This window comes from Hypomesus transpacificus, chromosome 13 (genome assembly GCF_021917145.1).
Source record: "Hypomesus transpacificus isolate Combined female chromosome 13, fHypTra1, whole genome shotgun sequence".
Taxonomy (NCBI): Eukaryota; Metazoa; Chordata; class Actinopteri; order Osmeriformes; family Osmeridae; genus Hypomesus; species Hypomesus transpacificus.
In genome coordinates this window covers 7,304,265-7,326,826 of record NC_061072.1, presented here as the reverse complement: position 1 = coordinate 7,326,826, position 22,562 = coordinate 7,304,265, and the positions used below count along the sequence as shown (strand labels likewise).

Genomic DNA, 22,562 nt, shown 5'->3' with positions numbered 1-22,562 from the left:
CTATGGCCTCTTTGTATTTAAACTGACAAACTGACTTTAAATTGACCTATTTATGAATGTATGAACGAAATAATTTTAACTACTATTTTGCTAAATAGGTATTTTCTGTCATCACACACACACCCCTTTTGCTAAGTCAACCAAACCTCAATTTATAGCCACGCCTCACTCCGCTACTGACACCTTCCCTCCACCTATCAGATCACATAGCTGTGCAAGTCCTTGTGTTTGTACAGCCAATCATAGTCTTCAAGAGGAGGAGTTCTTCTGTTTGCTGGTTGCTAACGAGAAGATGTTGCGCGTTATTATTGACTCAACGGAATATTTACACCATGCAGTGAAAACCAAGGACAGTGGTCGAACTATCTTCTTTCCCTAGTTGGTATTTTGGATGAGGAACATTGCGTCGGCGAAGGTTTATTGGCTAACACAGGACTTGTATCGCTTTGTTGTGAACGTTTATTTTTCAGTATATCATGATGGGGAGAAAGATGAGGGCTGTTTTACTGAGGTTTCAGTGTATCAGTTTTAGACCGTATTTTTAACGCAGTTTTCCTGCGTACAGTAATGTACGTCTTCACCTGCTGTGTTCTTGCTATTTAGTCACTTAGCTAACCTAACTTGTTCACATTGGAGACATCACTAGTTCATCCCATTACGTTCAGATTTATTGTACACTCGCTGGCCATCTCCGTGTCCGTCTTGAGAGCTTGGTAGATTGCCTTGAACTGGAGTTGGAGTTATCAGCAGAAATCTAAACAGGAGAACGGTAAGCTTGTATAGCTTCTTATTTTTTACATTGTAGGTAGTCTAGCTAACCAGCGAATTTGTCAGTTTATTAGAGAATTGAATGTATAATTTTAAATTGAACACAATTGACAGATGTCGATATCCTAAGTTGCACTAAAAGGTGATTAATGACACATTTTGGACCAACTGCCTCTTTGGCAACGTTGTAGGCCTACAGTAGCTAGTCTAGCTACACAGTAGTTAAAGCAGATTCAGTTAACGTTAATCGATGTATCTCTATCTCGGCCCCAATAACAGATAGTTGGCCTACATTTTTAGGTAGTCAAGCTCAAGTAAACAGCCTCGTCTAGCGGCGTCATATTTGTGTAATCTAATATTGATAATGCGGCTTTACTAAACGATAGTAAAAAAAAGATTATCCATCTACTGCCAATAGAGCATAAGGTGTGTACTCTTGCCGGTTGCCCGGGGAAACAAAACAACAAAAGAAAGGGATTTGCTATCAGGTCAAGCCGTGGAGCTTCACCTGATTTCAACTGACGGAGGGAAAGAGAAATACAGAAAGAGATATACACAGAGATAAAAACAGAGAGAAGGACTAATGATATAACATGGATGTCACCTGGTAGGTCAGGATGCACACCACTCGTAGCCCCTCGTCCGTCCAGATGGGCCTTGCAGGGGATGCCCTGGACCTTAGCCTGGCTGGTTCCCAGCTCTCTGTGACCCGCCGGCCCAGCAGCGCCTCTCCAGGCAAACACTTCACCCGCTCTGTCTCCGTGACGGTGGCCAGCGAGGGCCGGGGCAAACGAAACACACTGGTGAGCCCCCCCCCAAAAAAGATTCCTGGTTGTTTTTCTGAAACGTGAGATCCTGCATGCTTTGTCATTCAGCTTGTGTAATGCCCCTAACTAACTTTTCTCATAAACCACCTGTACTAACTGGCAACATATGCCACAGTGGTCTCAGTTTATTGAATTCAATAGACAAATAGAACCTAATACAATCTGGACATGCTATGATTTCCACCTCTGTTTCATCCGTAGAGTGACGTTGGGTTTGGAAGCTCTCGCTCCATCAAGAACCTGAGGAGGTCTAACAGCACCACTCAGGTGAACCAGCAGACCAGCATCAGTCTCAGGTACAGAAAACACCCTCTCTCCTGTCACTCTCTAGTTCTGGGAGTATCTCCTAAAGTGCAGGTACATGTGTAGACATAGAACATCCTCGTGCTGGTCTCAGAACTCAAAACACGCCTGTCAGCGTCGCTGTCGTAACACAGATCATCCTCAATCACACTTTCGATGTGGTTATCGTCTGGCATTACGTGACGCCCTTTCCCCTGACATGTTGGTGCACAGACGGTGTGTTTGGTATCCTCTGCATCTTAGACGCAGTTGGAGGCACAGGAGGGCAAGATGCGTCAGATATTCCTCATCACACGGTGGCGCATGTCGGGGGGGTTCTCTCTTCTCAGCAAGCAACAGCTGGCCTCCATGACACTCCTCCACAGGGACAATGGGCATTGTGTCGCGGCGGCTGCTGCAGGAGAGAGGGGGGAGAGGGAAAGAGAGAGAGGAGGAGTGAGGGGGTATAGAGAGAGGGGGGAGAGGGAAAGAGAGAGAGACAGAAAGGAGGAGTGAGGGGGTATAGAGAGAGGGGGGAGAGGGAAAGGGAGAGAGACAGAAAGGAGGAGTGAGGGGGTATAGAGAGAGGGGGGGAGAGGGAAAGAGAGAGAGACAGAAAGGAGGAGTGAGGGGGTATAGAGAGAGGGGGGAGAGGGAAAGAGAGAGAGACAGAAAGGAGGAGTGAGGGGTTATAGAGAGAGGGGGGAGAGGGAAAGAGACAGAGAGAGACAGAGAGGAGGAGTGAGGGGGTATAGAGAGAGGGGGGAGAGGGAAAGAGAGAGAGACAGAAAGGAGGAGCGAGGGGGTATAGAGAGAGGGTGGAGAGGGAAAGAGAGAGAGAGACAGAGAGGAGGAGTGAGGGGGTATAGAGAGAGGGGGGTCCTGGGGGCCCTGCTTTGTCAGAGGTTAGAGGGGAAGGGCCCTGGGTCAGGTTACCCTCCACCAGGAGCCAGTGAAAGGAGAAGTGTGTGCACCACGGAGATTCTATTGTCCGGCAGCTGCCGTTCCCCCCCACCTCACCCCCCTCCTCACCCCCCACCTCACCCCCCCCACCTCACCCCCCCTCCAGCCCCCGCTGCCCCGTCCACCACTGCCTCCTGGGATGCAGGAGTACAGGGGCTTAAATTAAGGACAATCTAATACCCCTCTCCACCCCCGGCTCTCCCCGGTTCTTTCAGAGCTGTCATTGCCCTCCCACCCACCCCCCACCACACCCCACTCACCCCACAACCATCAGTCACTGGTAAAGGGAAGCGTAAAGGAATGTGCAGCTTGAATGACTGTTGTCGGATTGCTTTTCATTGGGCCAGCTGGCTGTAACCCCCACACCTCCCTTTACATGCACACAAACACCCACACGCACACACAGTCCCCATGCAGGCTCCATCACAGACCCAGGCCAGACTGAGGGGTTTGTGGTGGTGTGTTGTGGTGGGGAGCTGGTGTTGGAGAGATGAATGACAGGTCGTCGGGATCAACATGCGTGTATGCGTCTGCACGGAACACTCTGCACGGAACCCTCACAATGGAAGTCTGCTCCCCCTGTCGACAGACGCTCCGCTGCATAAGGAATTCCATTACACGGGGGAAGGGGGTTGGAGGGCAAACCACATGTAGGTCTCCGCAGCTGTCATGACAAGCGTTTAATCACAAAAGCTTCTACTCAAGGCCACGGTTAAGGGCCCTTGCTTTGTGTCTGGGGTCTTTTTTAATTGTGTGTTGTAGCATTAAGCCCTTGTTGAAGGAGGGGACATTGAGCCAGTAAGCCTTCTGCCATATCTCAAATGATTGCTTTTTGCACTGTAATACACACAAATACACTGTTTAACGCATTAAAGCGTGAGTTCCAAATATTTCTGTTCAACATAACGGTCCCCCGAAATGGTAGCTAGCTTGCTTAGTTAGCTGCCGGGCTAAGTTACCTAGCATTAAACACGTAGCAATGCTGCTACCAAGTTAATGTTTCTTGCTACACTTCTTATTAGTACATTCTGATGCTATACTAAAGTGTCTGTCGTGTAGTTTTTGTCTATCGGAAAATATTCAATTGGAACGTTAGAATCACATATATGCGACGTTACGTGCGGCGCCCACTTTTTAACGCTCACATACTGTATATGTGACGCTACTCATGAATGGGTGAAACAAACACCCACACCTTTCTGTTTGTGTGTGCTAGTGAGGACCAGACGGAGGATTTTCTGGCCCTGTTTGACAGCAGCACAGACGGCCGCAGGAAGCTGGCCAGCCTCAGCAAAGCCTCCCCAGACCGCACCACCTGGAACATTCTGGTACCACACACCGCACTAAACAATTTACAACTGTCATATTGCCCGGAGCTCTACCTGTTTGAATTTCGTACGATAACTAAACTCCATCGCTTAAATATGGGGTTTTGTTTTTGCGAAGTTGCATTAGTGAAACATTTAACCGCTAGCTCAGTAATTTCTTGTGACGTGTCTGAGGTTAGCATCGTTTTGAGTCACAGTGGTGGTAACAATGTGTGTGTCATCCCCTCCACCAGGACGACCAGCCGCGAGCCTTCCCTCTCCCCTCCCCCCTCCCCTCCAGCTCCCGCAGTACCGGCAGCGTAGACTCTCCCACGGGCCTGAAGAAACGAGAACCCGACCCTGCGCTGCTAGCTGCCAACTTCACCGCCAACAACAGGTGGGCACTAGGAGGCCTGTTCTGGCCTCCTGCCACACAGCTGGGAGGTGGGCTCACAACCACAGCCTCCAGCAGTTCCACCATCCACCCTGACTGAGAAACCTCTCCCAAGGAACATTCTAGACTTCTGCCTGCTGCTCCGGTTTCATTCCTGATGGTTGATACTCCCCTCAGGGTTAAACTCCCATGAATTCCTGTCTTTTGGCAACTGGCTCCCCCCCCCCCCCCCCCTCTCTGTAATCTGTCATATGAAAAACACAGCACATTCGGCTGTGTTGCTTCTCTGGTGTCTCTAACTGAGGGCTGTCAAACAGCCTTAGGCTCTAGAAAGCCATGAATAGGAGTCCCTATGAAGTTTGTGGGTTATTTTCAAACAGCAAATGAACCGCGTGATTGATTTAGAATACAGTATAAAAAATCAAAAACATTATTTATGGATTTGAGTTGTAGAAGTAGTGGGAGTAAGGCTTCTAGCCAGTCACTGTAGTGTCTGCATTTTGCAACCTCTCCAGGTTGTGTCTCCCAGCTGCCTCCCTGCAGACTGTGTTGACTTTTTGCCCATTTCTTTCAGGAGCAACAAGGGAGCTGTGGGGAACTCTGTCACCACCATCTTACACAACAACTACTCAGACAAACCCCTCACCCCCAAGAGCTCCAACCAGAAGCCCTCCTTCAAGTACGCCTCAAAGATCTTTTTTCAATCCTTTCACCAACACCTCGTCAGAAGTGTTCACATGAGTGTCGAGGGACACTTTGGGACACCAAACCATGAGTTCTATTCACGAGCCAGAGTTGATATATATGTAGGAGTCAGATGGCTGAGCGGTTAGGGAATTGGGCTATCAATCAGAAGGTTGCTGGTTCGATTCCGGCCGTGCCAAATGACGTTGTGTCCTGACGAGAATGTCCCTGTACTAACCAAGTTGCTCTGGATAAGAGCGTCTGCTAAATGACTAAATGTAAATATGTATATGTATTTCTTCTTTTTGCTCATTCAGCAACATCCTCAAAGCCACGGGAAATGACGAAGGTACCTTGGAGAACGGTTCTGTCACCAAGTCCCAGAAGAACTTCTCGTCCTCGTCGTCCACCTCCAACAACAACGCTGCAGCCCGGGCGGGCAGCCCTGGCACGCCTCGCAGGAGGGAGGTCACCGAGGAGGAGGCCGAGAGGTCCGACTTCCCTCAGCCTCTGCTTGGCACCTGTGGGAATGCTCCTGTGGGAATGCTCCTGTGGTTTTCACGTGCATCTTGTGGATGTGTTCTGACCGAAGTGTGTGTGTGTGTGTTCCCAGGTTCATCCAGCAGGTGAACCAAGCTGCGGTGGCCATCCAGCGCTGGTACAGGCGCCATGCCAGGAGGCAGCATGCCAGCCAGGCCGCCCTTACACGTGTCCTCACCACCAAGAGAAAGGTACCTGCCCCAACCCTCCCTCCCTGTATGCCCCCTCTCTCTCTCTCTTCTCTCTCTCTCTCTCTCTCTCTCTCTCTCTCTCTCTCTCTCTCTGTCTCTCTCTGTGTCTCTGTCTCTCTCTGTCTCTCTCTCTCTGTGTCTCTGTCTCTCTCTGATATGAACCCTTCTGGTGTCGCTCTCCCCTGTAGGAGTGGGAACAGAGAGCAGAGGAAGAGCGATCCCCAGAGGTACAGAAGAAGAAAGAGGAGGACAGGAAGAAGATCCGCGAGGAGAAGGCTCGTCTGGCACGCCTTGCAGCCATACAGGTCCAAATCATAATGACAGACATGCTGCGTCAGATCAATATCTAATGAATCCTTATGCACTCCTCTCTAATTTGACCCCTAAATGCTACGGGCACTACCAAAGTTCACATCCAAACACGCTCTGTAGATGCCTGGCCTGGACTCTGCCTGTGTAACGCCACCCCCTGCTGGTGTGTTTTAGGAGCTGCAGCAGAAGAGGGCCCAGCGGGCTGCGGAGGTGCAGCGCTCCGCCCAGGAGGAGCTGGACACACTGAGGCATGCTGGGAAGGTGGGGCGCAGGAGACCCTTCAGGAGCACCCCCAGCAACCTCAGCCCCACCTCCCCCGTTGACATCAAGGCCAAGAACACAGGTACCTTAGGGGGTCAGATGGCTGAGCGCTTAGGGAATCGGGTTATTAATCAGAAGGTTGCCGGTTCAATTTACGGCCATGCCGAATGACGTTGTGTCCTTGGGCAAGGCACTTCACCCTACTTTCCTCAGGGGGAATGTCCCTGTACTTACTGTATGTTGCTTTGGATAAGAGCGTCTGCTAAATGTAAATGTTAGCGCCCCCTGGGGGCCCTTCTCAGGTGGCTCTGCTGGATCACTGAGGACGCATGTAGAGGCACCTTTCTTCATGTCGTTTGATTTTTGCGATGTTCCGTTTCCTCCTCAGACTCCAACGTTAACGCAGCGTCCGATCTGGATGACCTCACATCCTCCCCCGCTCCGTCCAATCGCAGAGGTTCTCAGTGCTCCCAGGTAAACATCTGGGAAAACCAGATTTCACTTCTGCTCATCTCCTTCTGTAAACAAGGAGGAGAAGGAGAGGAGGAGGGGAGAGGAAAACAGAGTAGAGCAGAGTGTAGGAAAGCATAAGCAGAGTACAGTAGCGTTTAGTAGAGTCCTCTTCAAGTACTTATCAATGATGCCATTTTTTTTTATTTTTTTTTGAAAATATATTTGTAGACATTTTCTTCACACAACACAACAAGTTTCAAGTTTTTTTTTTAACTTTTTATTTGAAATAATCTTTTTCCTAAAAGATTTTCAAATTTTTAGAAACTTTGTATCTGTGTCCGTGTGTGTGTGTACCACTGAGAGGCACATCATTGTGCAGTGACAATAAACGGGATCGATATTGATCGATATCAATGTTTTGCATCCCAGGAGATCCTGCTGAGGTCTGTGAGTGTGGAGGACCAGCGACAGGGGGCGCCGTCGAGCAGAGCCCAGTCCAAGACCACCCTGAACGACCTGCTGGACACCCTGAAGCTGCTGGAGGAGGAGCCGGAGAGGCTGTCCGAGCCCAAGAGCTTCCTGAAGGACAAGTACTCCTGGATAGATGAGGTGAGGCTGGCTGCCTGGCACGCACACGCTCTTTAGAGCAGCCTCCCTCAGCCCTGCTCCTCAGGAACCCCCTGCCCTGCATGTCTTAGATGTCTCTCTGCTCCTCAGGAACCCCCTGCCCTGCATGTCTTAGATGTCTCTCTGCTCCCACCTTTGCTCCAATCGAGCTGAGTCACTGAAACGCGTGGGCTACAGTGGTTAGCGTGACGCTAAGCGTGTGTGTGTGTGTGTATCTGGCAGGATGGGGACTCCACCTCCCTGACCACAGACAACCTGGAGCGGCACGGCCAGCTGATCCAGGCCCCGGTGCTGCCTGACGGGGCGGCGGTGCTGCCTGATGGGGGCGCCCTGCTGCCAGACGGGGGAGCTCTGCTGTCGGAGGCCAAGCTCCAGAGCATCATGAGCTTCCTGGACGAGATGGAGAAGTCTGAGCAGGAGAGGCCTCGCTCCGTCACCTCAGGCTCCCACAGAGAGGTGTGGGTGGGGGTGTGAGGGGGGGTGTCGTGGTGATAAGGGGAGTCAGGTGGCTGAGCGGTTAGGGAATTGGGCTAGTAATCCAAAGGTTGCTGGTTCGATTCCCAGCCGTGCCAATGACATTGTGTCCTTGGGCAAGGCACTTCACCCTACTTGCCTCGGGGAGACTGTCCCTGTACTTACTGTAAGTCGCTCTGGATAGGAGCGTCTGCTAAATGACTAAATGTAAATAACATATACTTATTATATCTAATGACATAAACATTAGCAGCTTGGTCATTCCTATTTGATATACTACGGAGACAAAACCTTTCCCGAATTTCCTCCGGTCTCGATAAAGTTCAAATGTTCAATACTTGATGATGGGAGTCTCTTCCTGCCCACATCACTAGGGCTCTCCACGCTTCTGACTCAGCGTTTGTTCATGAAGCTCCTTAACGGTAGCGTGGGGTTGAGGCGTGACGTGGTGCCTGTGTTCCCCCTGCAGGTGCTGCTGTCGGAGGAGGAGCTGGTGGGGGTGGAGCTGGCTGGGGTGGAGCAGGCCTCGGCCACCGCTGCAGAGGTCACGAGCTCCATGATGAGACTGAAACTGGAGCTGGACGAGAAGAGACGCACAGTCAACATGCTGCAGACGGCTCTGGTGAGAACACATATACACCACACACACACACACACACAAACACTACTACCACACATCAATTCATTTAACCTCCCTCCCTCCGTCCCTCCCTCCGTCCCTCCCTTCCTCCTTCCCTCCCTCCCTCTCTCCCTCCCCCTCCCTGCCTCCCCTCCCCCCCCAGGCCCAGCAGAGGGAGCTGACAGTCAGGCATGTGAAGGAGACAGAGAAGGAGCTCCACAGGAGCTTCCAGCAGCAGAAGGATCAGTACGAGGCCACCATCCAGAGACACCTGGCCTTCATCGACCAGGTGCACACACACACACATACATGCACACACACTATTATTGAAACATGCCTAATCGAGGTGTTGCCAAGTGTGATGATTTACTGAAGTGTGATGATTCTCTGTCTCTGTCTCCCCTCTCCCCCTCTCCCCCTCTCCCCCTCTCCCCCTCTCTCTCTCTCTCTCTCTCTCTCTCTCTCTCTCTCTCTGTCTCTCTGTCTCTCTCTCTAGTTGATAGATGATAAGAAGGCCCTGAGCGAGAGCTGTGAGGGTGTGGTGACAGAGCTCAAGCAAGTGGATCAGAAATACACCAAGAAGATCACCCAGATGCAGGAGCAACACGAAATGGTACGAGCAGCCCTCCCTGCCTGCGGTGGCTCTGCCCCGCTCTGCCCACCAGGGGGCGAGCCTGGGACCCGGCCTGGCTCTGCGTCTGGACCCAGCCTGGCTGTCCTGCTCGCCAGGGGACGCTCTTCTCTAACAGCGTTATCTCCACCACTCGTGTGACTGCATGTGCCATGCTTTCTGTGCTGCTAATGTTGCTTTTTAATCTGTCTCTCTCTCTCTCTCTCTCTCTCGTCTTACTCTGTCCTTCTATGTCTCGTCTTCCTGGCTCTAGGTGTGGCAAATTCTGGGTCCCTTGTGCGAGGTAAAACATTTTTCCCCCCCTAACCTCCCCCCCCCCCCCCATTCATTCTGTTCATTCATGTCGTCTTCATCATCACTCCATCTTTCCTCTGTCTCTCTCCTCCGTTCGTCCTCCCTCTCCTTCGTGGGGACAGTGTGTCTGCATGTCCGCTCGTGTTGTGTGTCTTGGAACGCAGCTTCTACCCAGCCTTGCTCTCCCCCTCAGAACCATAGCACCAAACACAGCCCTGCCCTGTCCTGGGTGACGACACCAGTGACCCTCCTGACCCCTCCTGACCCCTCTCATTAGGCTCCTCCTCCGTCACTCACGTCTCTGTTGGTCACATGACCCTCCCACCCCCAGGTCACCCCACTGCCCAACTCCTGCCCTGGGTCACTCGGCGTGGGGGGGGGTGGGTGGCGGGACGGGCAACCTTTATTTGATTCTTAATCCCCGACCCCTGACCCCTTCTTCCTCGCCCCTCCCCCCCGCAGGAGATCAAGAAGCTGAAGGAGCTCATGAGTGCCACTGAGAAGGTCCGCCGGGAGAAGTGGATCGACGAGAAGACCAAGAAGATTAAAGAGATCACCGTCAAAGGTGGGCCGGAGCTGGGAGCAGCAGACAGACAGACAGACAGACCTGCCTGAGGGAGGGAAGGAAGGAAGGAAGGGAGGAAGGGAGGAAAGGAGGGAGGGAGGGAGGGAAGGAAGGAAGGAAGGAAGGAAGGAAGGAAGGGAAGGAAGGAAGGAAGGAAGGGAGGGAGGGAAGGGAAGGGAAGGGAAGGGAGGGAAGGGAAGGGAAGGGAAGGGAAGGGAAGGGAGGGAGGGAAGGAAGGAAGGAAGGAAGGAAGGAAGGGAGGGAGGGAGGGAGGGGAGGGGAGGGGAGGGGAGGGAGGGAGGGAGGGGAGGGAGGGAGGGGAGGGAGGGAGGGAGGGAGCGAGCGTCCTGGTGTTGACCGGTCCCTGGCGTTGTGTTGCAGGTCTGGAGCCGGAGATCCAGAAGCTGATCTCCAAGCACAAGCAGGAGCTGAAGAAGCTGCGGGTGCTGCACCAGGCGGAGCTGCTGCAGGCGGACGAGAGAGCGGCCCAGCGCTACGTCCAGCAGAGCGAGCTGCTCCGCACACAGCTGGAGAGGGACAGGGACGAGCTGGGCCAGAGAGAGAGGGAGCTGGCCAAGCAGAGGTGAATGTGGGGAATCTCACACACACACACACACACTTACATTTACATGTATTCATTTTAGCAGACGCTTTTATCCAAAGCGACTTCCAAGAGAGACTCACCCACACATACACACCCACACACACACACACCCACACATACATACACTTACTATTCTCACACTCACGCTCTGTCTGTCTCTCTCTTTCCCTCTCACAAACAGACCTGCACACACACACGCACACAGGATCCAAAAGGATTAGACCACATGGAACTTAATTGGGGCGGTATAAAACAAGAGAAAGACATGTTGTGTCATAAGCTCTTTGTAACATTGTAAAACCGTGTTGGAAAACATCATTAGGTGGTCCATAAACTCTGTCAATAAACACACACATCAAATAAAATCTTGTATCTTGATTAAGTTATTGTTCTCAGACTTTTAGACCTAACCTTACACACAGAAACGTGGCCCTGCCTACATTCTATACAGGAACATAGTGCATACTCTTCTGTCTAACAAACACATGTAGACAGTTCATCTCCTTTTATTCAACCACTTCATCTCTCTGGCCCGCTCACCCTCTGTCTAAATGGAGACTGCACAGTAAACCTCCAGTTCCACGTTTACACTTCCCTGTTTCTGAAATATGTCATGTCAGTGGCTGTTTGTTTTGTGTGTGTGTGTGTGTGTGGAAAGTCTGCTCTCCAGTAGTCTGGTATCTACCACACTGTTCTATTTCTGGAGCTGCTGCAGTCATGCTCCTGCCCTGAGATAAGGGAGGGAGTGAGACGGACAGAGAGACAGGCAGAGAGACGGGCAGAGAGACGGGCAGAGAGACGGGCAGAGAGACGGACAGAGAGACGGGCAGAGAGACGGGCAGAGAGACGGGCAGAGAGACGGACAGAGAGACGGGCAGAGAGACGGGCAGAGAGACGGGCAGAGAGACGGACAGAGAGAGACTGACAGAGAGAGACTGACAGAGAGAGACTGAGAGACGGGCAGAGAGACGGGCAGAGAGACGGGCAGAGAGACGGGCAGAGAGACAGACAGGACCTCAGTGTTGATTCAGATATGAACCTATTGTTTTGTGTCAAATATTAACTATGTCCTTAAAAATGTCTTGTCAACTGAATTTGTTTGTGGAGTAGCACTGTTTTTATACTGTAGACTCTGGGATCAATATTAGATTTCCTGTTCAGACTAGCTATCACTGACCTGTGTGTGTGTGTGTGTCAGGTTTGAGAAGCAGTTACAGGAGGAGGAGATGTCCCTTCAGCAGCAGAGGAGGCGTCTTTACAAGGAGGTGGCCGAGGAGAAGGAGAGACTCGCCCAGCTGGCTGCCAGGTAAGGTCAAAGGTCACCCATACAGGAAGTAGCCTTGGACACTTATGACCCAGCACTGACTCCCATCAGCACCTCAACACGCCCGTAAGACCCCACACCGGGCCCTCGTGCCTGCTCATCCTAAACACAGTCATCCGTTTGTGAAGCTGTGGTGTGTGGCTGCTGTGTGTCGCCGCCCTGCAGGCAGCGCGGGGAACTGGAGGAGCTGCGAAGGCAGCTGGAGGATAACAGCTCACTGGCGGGCCGCGCCCTGCGAGACGAGCTGGACAAGAGCAGGGAGGAGCAGGAGAGACGGCACCAGGTGGGACCACAGCCTCCACCATGAGGGAGCTGCAGCCTCCACCCTGAGGGAGCTGCAGCCTCCACCATGAGGGAGCTGCAGCCTCCACCATGAGGGAGCTGCAGCCTCCACCATGAGGGAGCTGCAGCCTCCAGCATGAGGGAGCTGCAGCCTCTACCATGAGGGAGCTGCAGCCTCCACCATGAGGGAGCTGCAGCCTCCACCATGAGGGAGCTGCAGCCTCTACCATGAGGGAGCTGCAGCCTCCACCATGAGGGAGCTGCAGCCTCCACCATGAGGGAGCTGCTGGCTGACTGCGCCACAGAGGGCAGGACGTAACTGTGTGTGTGTGTGTCTTGGTGCTTCTAGGTAGAGATGAAGGCATTGAGAGAACGTCTGGAGATTGAGAAGCAGACCTGGGAGGAGAACTACATGAAGAAGGAGGTGTGTGTGTGTGCGTGTGTGTCTGTGTTAACTGGGGTCAGGTGGCTGAGCGGTTAGGGAATCGGGCTAGTAATCAGAAGGTTGCCGGTTCGACTCCCGCCCATGAAAAATGACGTGTCCTTGAGCAAGGCACTTCACCCTACTTCCCTCGGGGGGATATCCCTGTACTTACTGTAAGTCGCTCTGGATAAGAGCGTCTGCTAAATGACTAAATGTAAATATGTTAAAGGGGCAATTGACTGCAAAACCGATTTTACCTTGTCATTGTTGAAAAACGACAGTTCGGAGGGTAAACTGAACATACCGTGAATATCAAAGTCCATTGACACCTCTTTCCTATTCAAATCTCAAAAAGCAAAAATTTGGCTGTAAAACGCTAGCTTTTCAACAAATCCACCGGTCCTACGTAGGACCGGTGATCGCCCTCTTATTGGCTCTGGTCTGTATCTTTGTCACGCCCCAGAATTTACATCCAGACCAGCCCGGGGTAGCGTCTATCTCCGATACTAGTTTAGCTGCGCGCTGCTCTGTGAAGGCTACTTATAAGGAATTACAAAGAAGAACGTTTTGAATTATAACAAGGATATTGAAAATGGACCACGGTCGTAAATGCTGTGTTCCAGGCTGTACAGGGAAGGCTAACACTCACAGTCTTCCCAAGGAGCCAAACATTAAACAGGCATGGCTGCTGTTGTCTATGAGAAGATCCCAGCGAAGTTCGACACTATCATTCATTTGCTCTGAACATTTCACCCAAGACAGTTTTGACAACCTTGGACAATTTCAAGCAGGATATGCTAGGAAGCTGAACCTGGAAAGAGGTGCTGTATCAACCGTATGCTCATTGCAACCGCAAGCTAAGGACAGTATGATGTTGTGCTAACAGTTATTAGCAATGCTAACGTTTCCTGTATATAGCATACCAGGTAGAATGCTAAATACGTTTCTACACACATCAAATGACTCTAGCTAGACTAGCTGTAGTCGGCATTAGAAGGGAAGCTTCCGAAAAATAGCCAGAAAACGAACTGCAGTCTGGCTTATTGCTAACGCCTGTCTAGATAATCTATTTGAAAGAACTGGAGAAAGGCAGGTTCTAGATACAGGATACGTTAGCATTGCTATTAACTGTTACTAGTAACACTTAGACTGTAGGCATGTAAACAAGTTTAGCTTGCTAGTTAATGCAAGAGCATAGGTAGAATGTGTGATAATTTAGCCTAGTTTATTGGCAATGGGGCTAACGTTGATTCATGTTCCTGACTGTGTTTCATTCAAATAAATAACCTGTGTAATGAAAATCTACAATTCACGATGCATGTTTGTCCAGATCTTTGTCATGTTATTTTACAGCAAGATATCTAGAGCTAGCCTAGCTAACTAACTGAAGCCGAGTAGAATCAGGATATGGTTTGGTTGCTAAGCTGTAGCCTAACGTTCTACCCACCTAAATCAATCCAGTTTGCTTCAACAACAGAAGTGGAAACAAGTAATGTTATCATTTCAAATGATATATAGTCAATCTGTTGAAAACAGTGTTGTGTAGACACAATAGATTTATTTGCGCATTTTTATTTCAAGTCTCCAACTTCGGTGTTGCTGTTGGCCGTGTTGCGTTTTTGCTCCCAGCTTCACTCGTTGATAACCAACCAATCAGCGCGCAGCTTATCTAAATATTAATGAGCATACCGTAAAAGGAGAAAAGCTAGTGTTTTTTCCCGGGAACATTTCAGAGGATCTGTCAGAGGGCATAGAACAGCACACGGGCCATTTTCAACCCAACCAATGTTACATACCCTATTCGGAGACCTTAAGGAACAGTGTGAAATACCCAAAAAACCCAGTCAATTGCCCCTTTAACTGTTTTGTCTGTATGATAAACACAGCATACCATACAGACAAGACAGTCTTGTTAGTTACCGTATCCATGCCTACTCCCCATCACCAGTTAACCATTAAGCAGGATGTGAGGTCCTCTAACCTCCTCAGTACATGGCACCTGTGGTTCAACTTAGTTTATTGACACAGATGGGCTCCTATTGGAAGGGTTTTCAATTTGTTAATGATTCAGTTGACTGACATTGTGCCAGTTCTCTCGCCCCTCCTCGTCTTCCACGCCCCTCATCTTCTCTCCTCCTGTACCCCGCCCCCTCCTCCTCTCTCCCCCTGCCCCCTCCCCCTCCTCTCCCCCACCCCTCCTCCTCCTCTCTGCCTCTGGAAACTGCATGACCACATCCGCATCACTTTTGTGCCCTGCCCTGCTGTTGGGCTGGTGTGTGTAGGGGCTGGTGTGTGTGTGTGTAGGGGTGTGGTTCACCGTGTGTGTGGTTTCTGTTTGCATTTCTGCATATTTTAATGTGTGAAGGGACCTGCCAGCCTGAGCTGTCGTCTGGCCCCACTAGGATAGAAAAACCAATATGTGTGTGTGTGTGTCTCTCTACAGGAAGCGTGGCTGCTAAGTCGAGAGAGAGAGCTGAAAGAGGAAGTGCGGCGAGGGCGGGATAAAGAGATCGAGCTGGCCATTCAGAGACTGGAGGAGGAGACCAGCGGGGCCAGGGACGAGTGTGAAAGGGCGGCGGACAACAGGTGTGTGTGTGTGTCTGTGTGTGTGTGTGTGTGACTTGACCCACTCTCATACATTTACATTTAGTCATTTAGCAGACGCTCTTATCCAGAGCACCTGACAGTAAGTACAGGGACATTCCCCCTGAGGCAAGTAGGGTGAAGTGCCTTGCCCAACGACACAACGTCATTTGTCATTTGCGTCTGCTAAATGTAAATGTGTGTGTAAGTAAGTAAAAAATGTTTATAAAGCACACTCAAAACACAGCAAGGCTGACCGAGGTGCCGGTGTGTGTGTCTCTGCGTGTGTGTCTCTGTGTGTGTGTGTGTTCCAGGGTGAAGCGCGTGAGGGAGAAGTGTGAGGCGGAGTTGCGGGAGCTGGAGCGCTCAGAGCGGGCGGCGCTGGAGAAGCAGCAGGAGGTGAAGAAGAGGCAGGTGGAGACGGAGGGAGAGCTCATCCACCTGCAGGCCCTCCTCAGGCAGAGGGAACAGGAGGTGGAGCACATCAGCCAGGTAGCACCCTGCACCCCTCCACCATCACCCTGCACCCCTCCACCATCACCCTCCACCATCACCCTCCACCATCACCCTGCACCATCACCCTCCACCATCACCCTGCACCCCTCCACCATCATCCTGCACCCCTCCACCATCACCCTGCACCCCTCCACCATCACCCTGCACCCCTCCACCATCACCCTGCACCATCACCCTGCACCATCACCCTGCACCCCTCCACCATCACCCTGCACCCCTCCACCATCACCCTCCACCATCACCCTGCACCCCTCCACCATCACCCTCCACCATCACCCTGCACCATCACCCTCCACCATCACCCTGCACCCCTCCACCATCATCCTGCACCCCTCCACCATCACCCTGCACCCCTCCACCATCACCCTGCACCCCTCCACCATCACCCTGCACCATCACCCTGCACCATCACCCTGCACCCCTCCACCATCACCCTGCACCCCTCCACCATCACCCTCCACCATCACCCTGCACCCCTCCACCATCACCCTCCACCATCACCCTGCACCCCTCCACCATCACCCTCCACCATCACCCTGCACCCCTCCACCATCACCCTCCACCATCACCCTGCACCCCTCCACCATCACCCTCCACCATCACCCTGCACCATCATCCTGCACCCCTCCCACACCCTCCACCATCACCCTCCACCATCTCAGTTCACTCACTCAACCGAGAAGCAGTTCCCCAGCCAGGCTGTAAAGATCCAATAACACAACACTCCTATAGGGTGAACACCAAGCACCGGACTGGGGTCCAGACATCAGAGATGGAATCATTGAAACCCCCTCCCCCCCCCTCTCTCTCTCCTCCCCTTCCTCTCCTCCCCTCTCCCCTCCCCCCCCCCCCCCCCCCCCCCCCCCTCTCTCCTCCCCTTCCTCTCCCCCGTGCCAGGCGAGAGACAAGCTGGCGGAGGAGCGGCGGAGCTTGGCGGAGGTGATCCGGGAGGAGTTTGCGGAGCGCCTGTTGTCCACGGAGGAGGAGAACCGGCGGGTGAAGATGGAGGTGTCGGAGGTGCGAGCCCGTCTCCGTCTGGAGGTGGAGAGGGTGACCCGGGAGAAGGAGGAGGAGCTGGCGGAGGTCCACCACCGGTGAGGGGGCACCAGGGGGCGGCTCAGACACAGCTGTTTACTGACCAGGATATATCACGGACACAGTGACAGCTGTGTAATCACTCGACCTCTGGGCTGAGAGAATCAGTTATTTTTACAGGGCCCTAAACACCACATTTCTTGTCACACATATTAAGGCCCGCGCCCATCTTTTCAATCGTGGAAAGACCAGCTTCTGAATGTGTTTGTACTCTCCTCCTGCTTGCTTTGCCAGTGTGAAGTCGGCCATTTTGAAGAAGGAAGAGACTGTCAGCAGCCTCCGCAAGCAGCATGAGGTGACTGGCCTCTTCCATTCTCTCCTGGCCTCTGCTATTCTCTCCTGGCCTCTGCTATTCTCTCCTGGCCTCTGCTATTCTCTGCTGGCCTTTTCTAGTCTCTCCTAGCCTCCAAGAGCTGCATGTGGGGCTGAGCCTCGTTTAAAAACGAGAAAGCCAAGCGATCGCCTGAACAAACCTCTCCTCTCTCCTGATAGGCTGCGCTGAAAAGGGCGGACCACCTGGAGGCCTTGTTGGAGCAGCAGAGGAAGCAGCTACTGGAGAAATGAGCGGCTTTGGTGGCGGGACTTCCTCCTCTACCAATGAGCGGCTGGGGGGAGGGACTTCCTCCTCTACTAATGAGCGGCTGGGGGGCGGGACTTCCTCCTCTACCAATGAGCGGCTGGGGGGCGGGACTTCCTCCTCTACCAATGAGCGGCTGGGGGGCGGAACTTCCTCGTCTACCAGCCCTCGCCCTGGCGTCCGCCGCTGTGCCACTCGGGGAGACGTCTTTCCTCTGTTTGTTTTTCTTTCCTTCCGTTTCTTCCAGGGGGGAGGGGGGGAGGGGGCAGACACGGTGAGGTGCATCGGGCTACTTTGTCTGCAACACCATGGACAGACATTGTACCCACGGCCAGGAGCAACACATGCAGACCCTCCTTCCTCCTCCCCTCCACCCTACAAACCTGGCACAGGGAGGAAACCCTCCTCTTCAGCTCACGGAGACTGACACCAGAGGAGAGCAGCTCCAGATGTTGCCCACGCCCTAATGGGCCTCTGCTCACAGCTGTTTTCACATGCCGTAAGCCAGGGCAGGGGGCTGTGAGGGGTCGTTTCTCCTCACGATGCCCTCACACACACACACACACCCCTGGAGACAGTCAGTCAGGAGTGGGAGAGTTGTCGCTGTGGTACGAAGCGGAGCCTCGCTGCTCTTTTGTGTGCCAGTTACAGATGTCTTTTGTCCCGCTGTTCCCTCTGGGGCTAGTGCTAATTACAGAGGCTCTGTCTTGCTAGCTACACCCCACCCTCCACCCCTCAGCTGCCCCCCCCCCACAAGCCCCCAAAGCTCTGACAGATCTGCTAAGCATTAACCAAGTTAAATATATAAAGAGGCCAGGTCAGTAACCTTGGTTTAGATGCAGTTGTAGAGAGAGTGAGCCAGGAAGTAGATATGTAGATATGAGGAACAAGGAAAGGTTTTTGGAGAAATGGAAACGGGAGTTTTTTTTTTATGGAAATGATTTGAGGCTAATTGAAACAATTTGAAGGTAAAGGAACATGGGAACCCTATAGTTGGGCGGTGGGGGTTCAGAGAACCATGGAGGTGTGGGTTTCCGAGGGTTTGTTTAAACGTGGGATAGAGAGAAGGGAAAAGAGGAAGAAGGGATTGAGGAATGTGCATAGGAAGTGTTTAGGATTAGGAAAGTAGAGACTGGGTCTTAGTGGGGTATGGGGGGTGGGGGGGGGCACAAGGCATGCTGCTGGTGGTGGTTTCATATAGCCAGATCTGGGTTAAAAGCCTTGTGGGCTTTACTACAGCCTGAGGGAACACTGAGCACAAACCTCATGCAGCTCTGACAGAGGAGGCCTTGACTGGGGTTCTTTTAACTGGCAGGCTTGAAGCCCCTCGACCCTCACCCTCGGGGTGGGGTTCCCAGACACTTCTCTCTCTCCAGACACACCTCTCAGCTCTCTCTCTCTCTGTTACTGTAGGGTCATGTGTTTTTCTTTTTTTCTTTGTTTTCTAATGCCCTAACCTCTTAAAAGTTTTTTTTTCTTTCTTTTCAGTGTGCCACAAAATCTAGAAACTGTATGTTTATTAGGTTTCTTTCAAACATCTTGATGAGGTGATGAGGGTGGAGTTGGGTCAATGCCTCAGTCAAACTCCTGCCAGACTTCAGTAATGTAACAGAAAAGTTGTCTCATTCCTGTTGTCCTGCCCCAAATCAGCCCCTTTCTCTAAACATTTAAATGTAATTTTGTATTATTATTTATTAACCAGTCTCCCTGGTGTTCTCTCCGTTTAAGTGCTGGGCTAGAAGGAACGATCCCAGTACCAGAGTGTCTTAAACCGAAACACCAAGCCAAGTCGATGTTGAACTGCTACTGTTTTAGTTCGGTTCTGCCATTTCAGGCTTGAGTACAGTATCAGTTTTTTTCCTGATTTGATAAACCTATGGTCAGAACCCTGATGTGAGGTTCTCTTTGAAGTGTAGTCTAGAGCTGGTTGTGGGTTTTGTTAAAGGAGTTAGCATTAGCATAGCTACTGTAGCTGTCTGTGTGCTCACCAATAGCAGTGCCTTGTGGTTAGACACCTCCTCATATTGAATGGAGGTATTCTAATCGACCCACACCCCACATTTCAGTTGCCAGACTGACAAAATCCCCCCCCCCCCCCCTAGGCTCTACGCTAGTTCTAGAAAGGAAAGCGATATTTCCACTGCTTTTGGTGTCGTTCACGTGCGTGTGACTGTGGTTGTGAACTCCTAGGAGCCTTAGTGTGGGGCCTGCTGTGTTGAGATGACGAGAACATGGGCTCCAGCCGTCCCTCAGACTGTTAGCACAGCATCCAGGGTCACACGCCTGTTGCCTAGGAGGTTGGTGGCAGCGCGGTTGGCATTTCTCGCACATGCCAGTCCCACGTACTCCTCTGAGTCCAGGCCTTTGTGTGTGTATTTGTATTTTACTGGGGTCAATCATTTCTTTCTGTCCCAGGATGGCCAAGATTTAACACACACACACCACACAGCTGTTTGGTTTGAAGTGTAACATTATACACAAACCTTCCCGGCTGTGTTTGTTTTAATTTCAATATGTTTTGATGTTTTTGTTGAGTCGTTGAGTTTTATTGTTATTCATGGTCAGGGTTTGAACTGTAAAGAAATGTCGACTGATCCTGTCTAAGAGAATAAACAATTTATTAGAAGAACCCTGACTTCTGTCTGTCCTTTATCAAAATCTAGGATCACCATGTTGTAACCTATTAAGGTGAGGGTTTGGTTGGCAAGGGCTCTGTGTGGCTCCGCTCCTGCGTGTAACAGAAAACTACCTGCGAGTTAACTAACTCTTGCTGTTATTAGAGAAGGGGTTATTTTATGTGTCTTCTGTTTGGGTTCAGGCGTAGACAGTGTCTGACAGCTGTCTGTTTGGAGTTCATACAATTCCACACAGCGATCTTTGTCGGTCTCCGTCCCGACTTCACACCAAGAATAATAACTATATTTGCGTCCACTAACCTCGATGACTCTTCTTGAAATGTTGTGTTCCTTTTCAAATGCTCTAGCGCTTTAAATTCGGATGGATTCTGATTGGTTGTCAGTGTTTTACAGTTCATCGGTTAGCTAGAGAGAAAAAATGATATTTAATGTTTTAAAGTGATCCCAACAATGGCTGCGTTTTCCAGATTCGTTAACGCTCTAGAACGCTCTTAAAACGCTCCTAATAATCTCTTACCGTTAGGAGCTTCTTAACGAATCTGGGAAACCCGGCCAATATCGTTCCACTATATAGTTGTCGTTATCGTTGTGGTGTGGACTGTATTTACAACAGCTATTGTTGTAAATATAAAACAATTCTTAAAATGTATCTTTATAGTTCTAGTTGTCGTTATCGTCCTTGGTGTGAACTAGCCAGAAAGGTGTTACAATACATACAAGCCGCAGGTACTCAAAAACATCTCAAAATAGATGACCTGCAATGCACAAATTAGCTATCTTAAGCTAGCAGACTGACTTTGATGTTAAAACGATGCCTACACTCCTTGACATTGAATGCAGTATCTGGATTATGTGGTTAACCGGTCCACTCCCTTTCTGTAATATTTTTTTCTCCTCTGGACAATTCCCTACTTGTAAAACAACTTAAAGGTGTGTATTGAAATGCTTTGCCCCTCTCTGCAAGGTTTCCTTTCAAAGAGGAAATCAAACCTTGAGGAGCACACTGCCTACTGACTTATCTGTACACCGTGCCCCCACTTGACATCAAGGTTACTGCTGTCTGGGCTGGGAAGAAGGCAAGAGCAGAAAGAGAGAGATAGGGTGGGAGGGAGAGAGAGAGGAAGAGAGAGAGAAGGGGTGGTAAGGAGAGAGAGAGGGAGAGAGAAGGGGTGGTAAGGAGAGAGAGAGGAAGAGAGAGAGAACGGGTGGTAAGGAGAGAGAGAGAGGGAGAGAGAAGGGGTGGTAAGGAGAGAGAGAGGAAGAGAGAGAGAAGGGGTATTAAGGAGAGAGAGAGGAAGAGAGAGAAGGGGTGGTAGGGAGAGAGAGAGGAAGAGAGAGAGAAGGGGTGGTAAGGAGAGAGAGAGGAAGAGAGAGGAAGAGAGAGAGAAGGGATGGTAAGGAGAGAGAGAGGAAGAGAGAGAGGCAGAGAGAGAGAAGGGGTGGTAAGGAGAGAGAGAGGAAGAGAGAGAGAAGGGGTGGTAAGGAGAGAGAGAGGAAGAGAGAGAGAAGGGGTAGTAAGGAGAGAGAGAGGAAGAGAGAGAAGGGGTGGTAGGAAGAGAGAAGGGGTGGTAGGGAGAGAGAGAGAGAGGAAGAGAGAGAGAAGGGGTGGTAGGGAGAGAGAGAGAGAAGGGGTGGTACGGAGAGAGAGGAAGAGAGAGAGACGGGGTGGTAGGGAGAGAGAGAGGAAGAGAGAGAGAAGGGGTGGTAGGAAGAGAGAGAGGAAGAGAGAGAGAAGGGGTGGTAAGGAGAGAGAGGGGAAGAGAGAGAGAAGGGGTGGTAGGGAGAGAGAGAGGAAGAGAGAGAGAAGGGGTGGTAGGGAGAGAGAGAGGAAGAGAGAGAGAAGGGGTGGTAGGGAGAGAGAGAGGAAGAGAGAGAGGGGAAGAGAGAGAGAAGGGGTGGTAGGGAGAGAGAGAGGAAGAGAGAGAGAAGGGGTGGTAGGGAGAGAGAGAGGAAGAGAGAGAGAAGGGGTGGTAGGGAGAGAGAGAGGAAGAGAGAGAGGGAGGAGGGCCCTGTTTCCTGGCTGTGAGTGATAACTTCTGGAGAGGATAAACCCTGTGTGTCTGTTCTGTGTGATAATAAAGCAGCTGCCAGGGGGTCTGGAGAGAGACGACCCTTTCCAGCCTTCAGAGAAACGTTCACACACTTGCATGTTATGGCATGCCCTTTCTGAGGGCTTTTGTGTGTGTGTGTGTGTGTGTGTGTGTGTGTGTGTTTGTGTGTTTGTGTGTGTGTGTGTTTGTGTGTGTGTGTGTTTGTGTGTGTGTGTGTTTGTGTGTGTGTGTGTTTGTGTGTTTGTGTGTGTGTGTGTGTGTGTGTTTGTGTGTTTGTG

General features: G+C 51.3%; 1 protein-coding gene across 2 annotated transcripts; it reads left to right on the top strand.

The window, feature by feature from the left end:
- Positions 1-262: 262 nt before the first annotated feature.
- On the top strand, positions 263-17,793 carry cep131 (centrosomal protein 131). 2 transcript variants are annotated; one of them, XM_047031680.1, is made up of 26 exons: positions 263-769; positions 1,380-1,571; positions 1,797-1,891; positions 4,057-4,168; positions 4,402-4,544; positions 5,116-5,220; positions 5,543-5,716; positions 5,839-5,956; positions 6,145-6,261; positions 6,443-6,611; positions 6,918-7,003; positions 7,412-7,591; positions 7,832-8,065; positions 8,553-8,705; positions 8,866-8,991; positions 9,199-9,315; positions 10,090-10,192; positions 10,574-10,775; positions 11,995-12,102; positions 12,286-12,403; positions 12,752-12,826; positions 15,270-15,412; positions 15,724-15,901; positions 16,823-17,019; positions 17,255-17,315; positions 17,513-17,793. In XM_047031680.1, the coding sequence occupies exons 2-26, from the start codon at positions 1,386-1,388 to the stop codon at positions 17,582-17,584; spliced, it is 3,372 nt and encodes a 1,123-aa protein (XP_046887636.1). In that variant the 5' UTR covers positions 263-769; positions 1,380-1,385; the 3' UTR covers positions 17,585-17,793. The 2 variants fall into 2 exon arrangements, with proteins under 2 accessions (XP_046887636.1, XP_046887637.1); XM_047031681.1 differs by lacking the exon at positions 17,255-17,315 and having other exon boundaries at positions 17,513-17,604.
- The last annotated feature ends 4,769 nt before the right edge of the window (positions 17,794-22,562 follow it).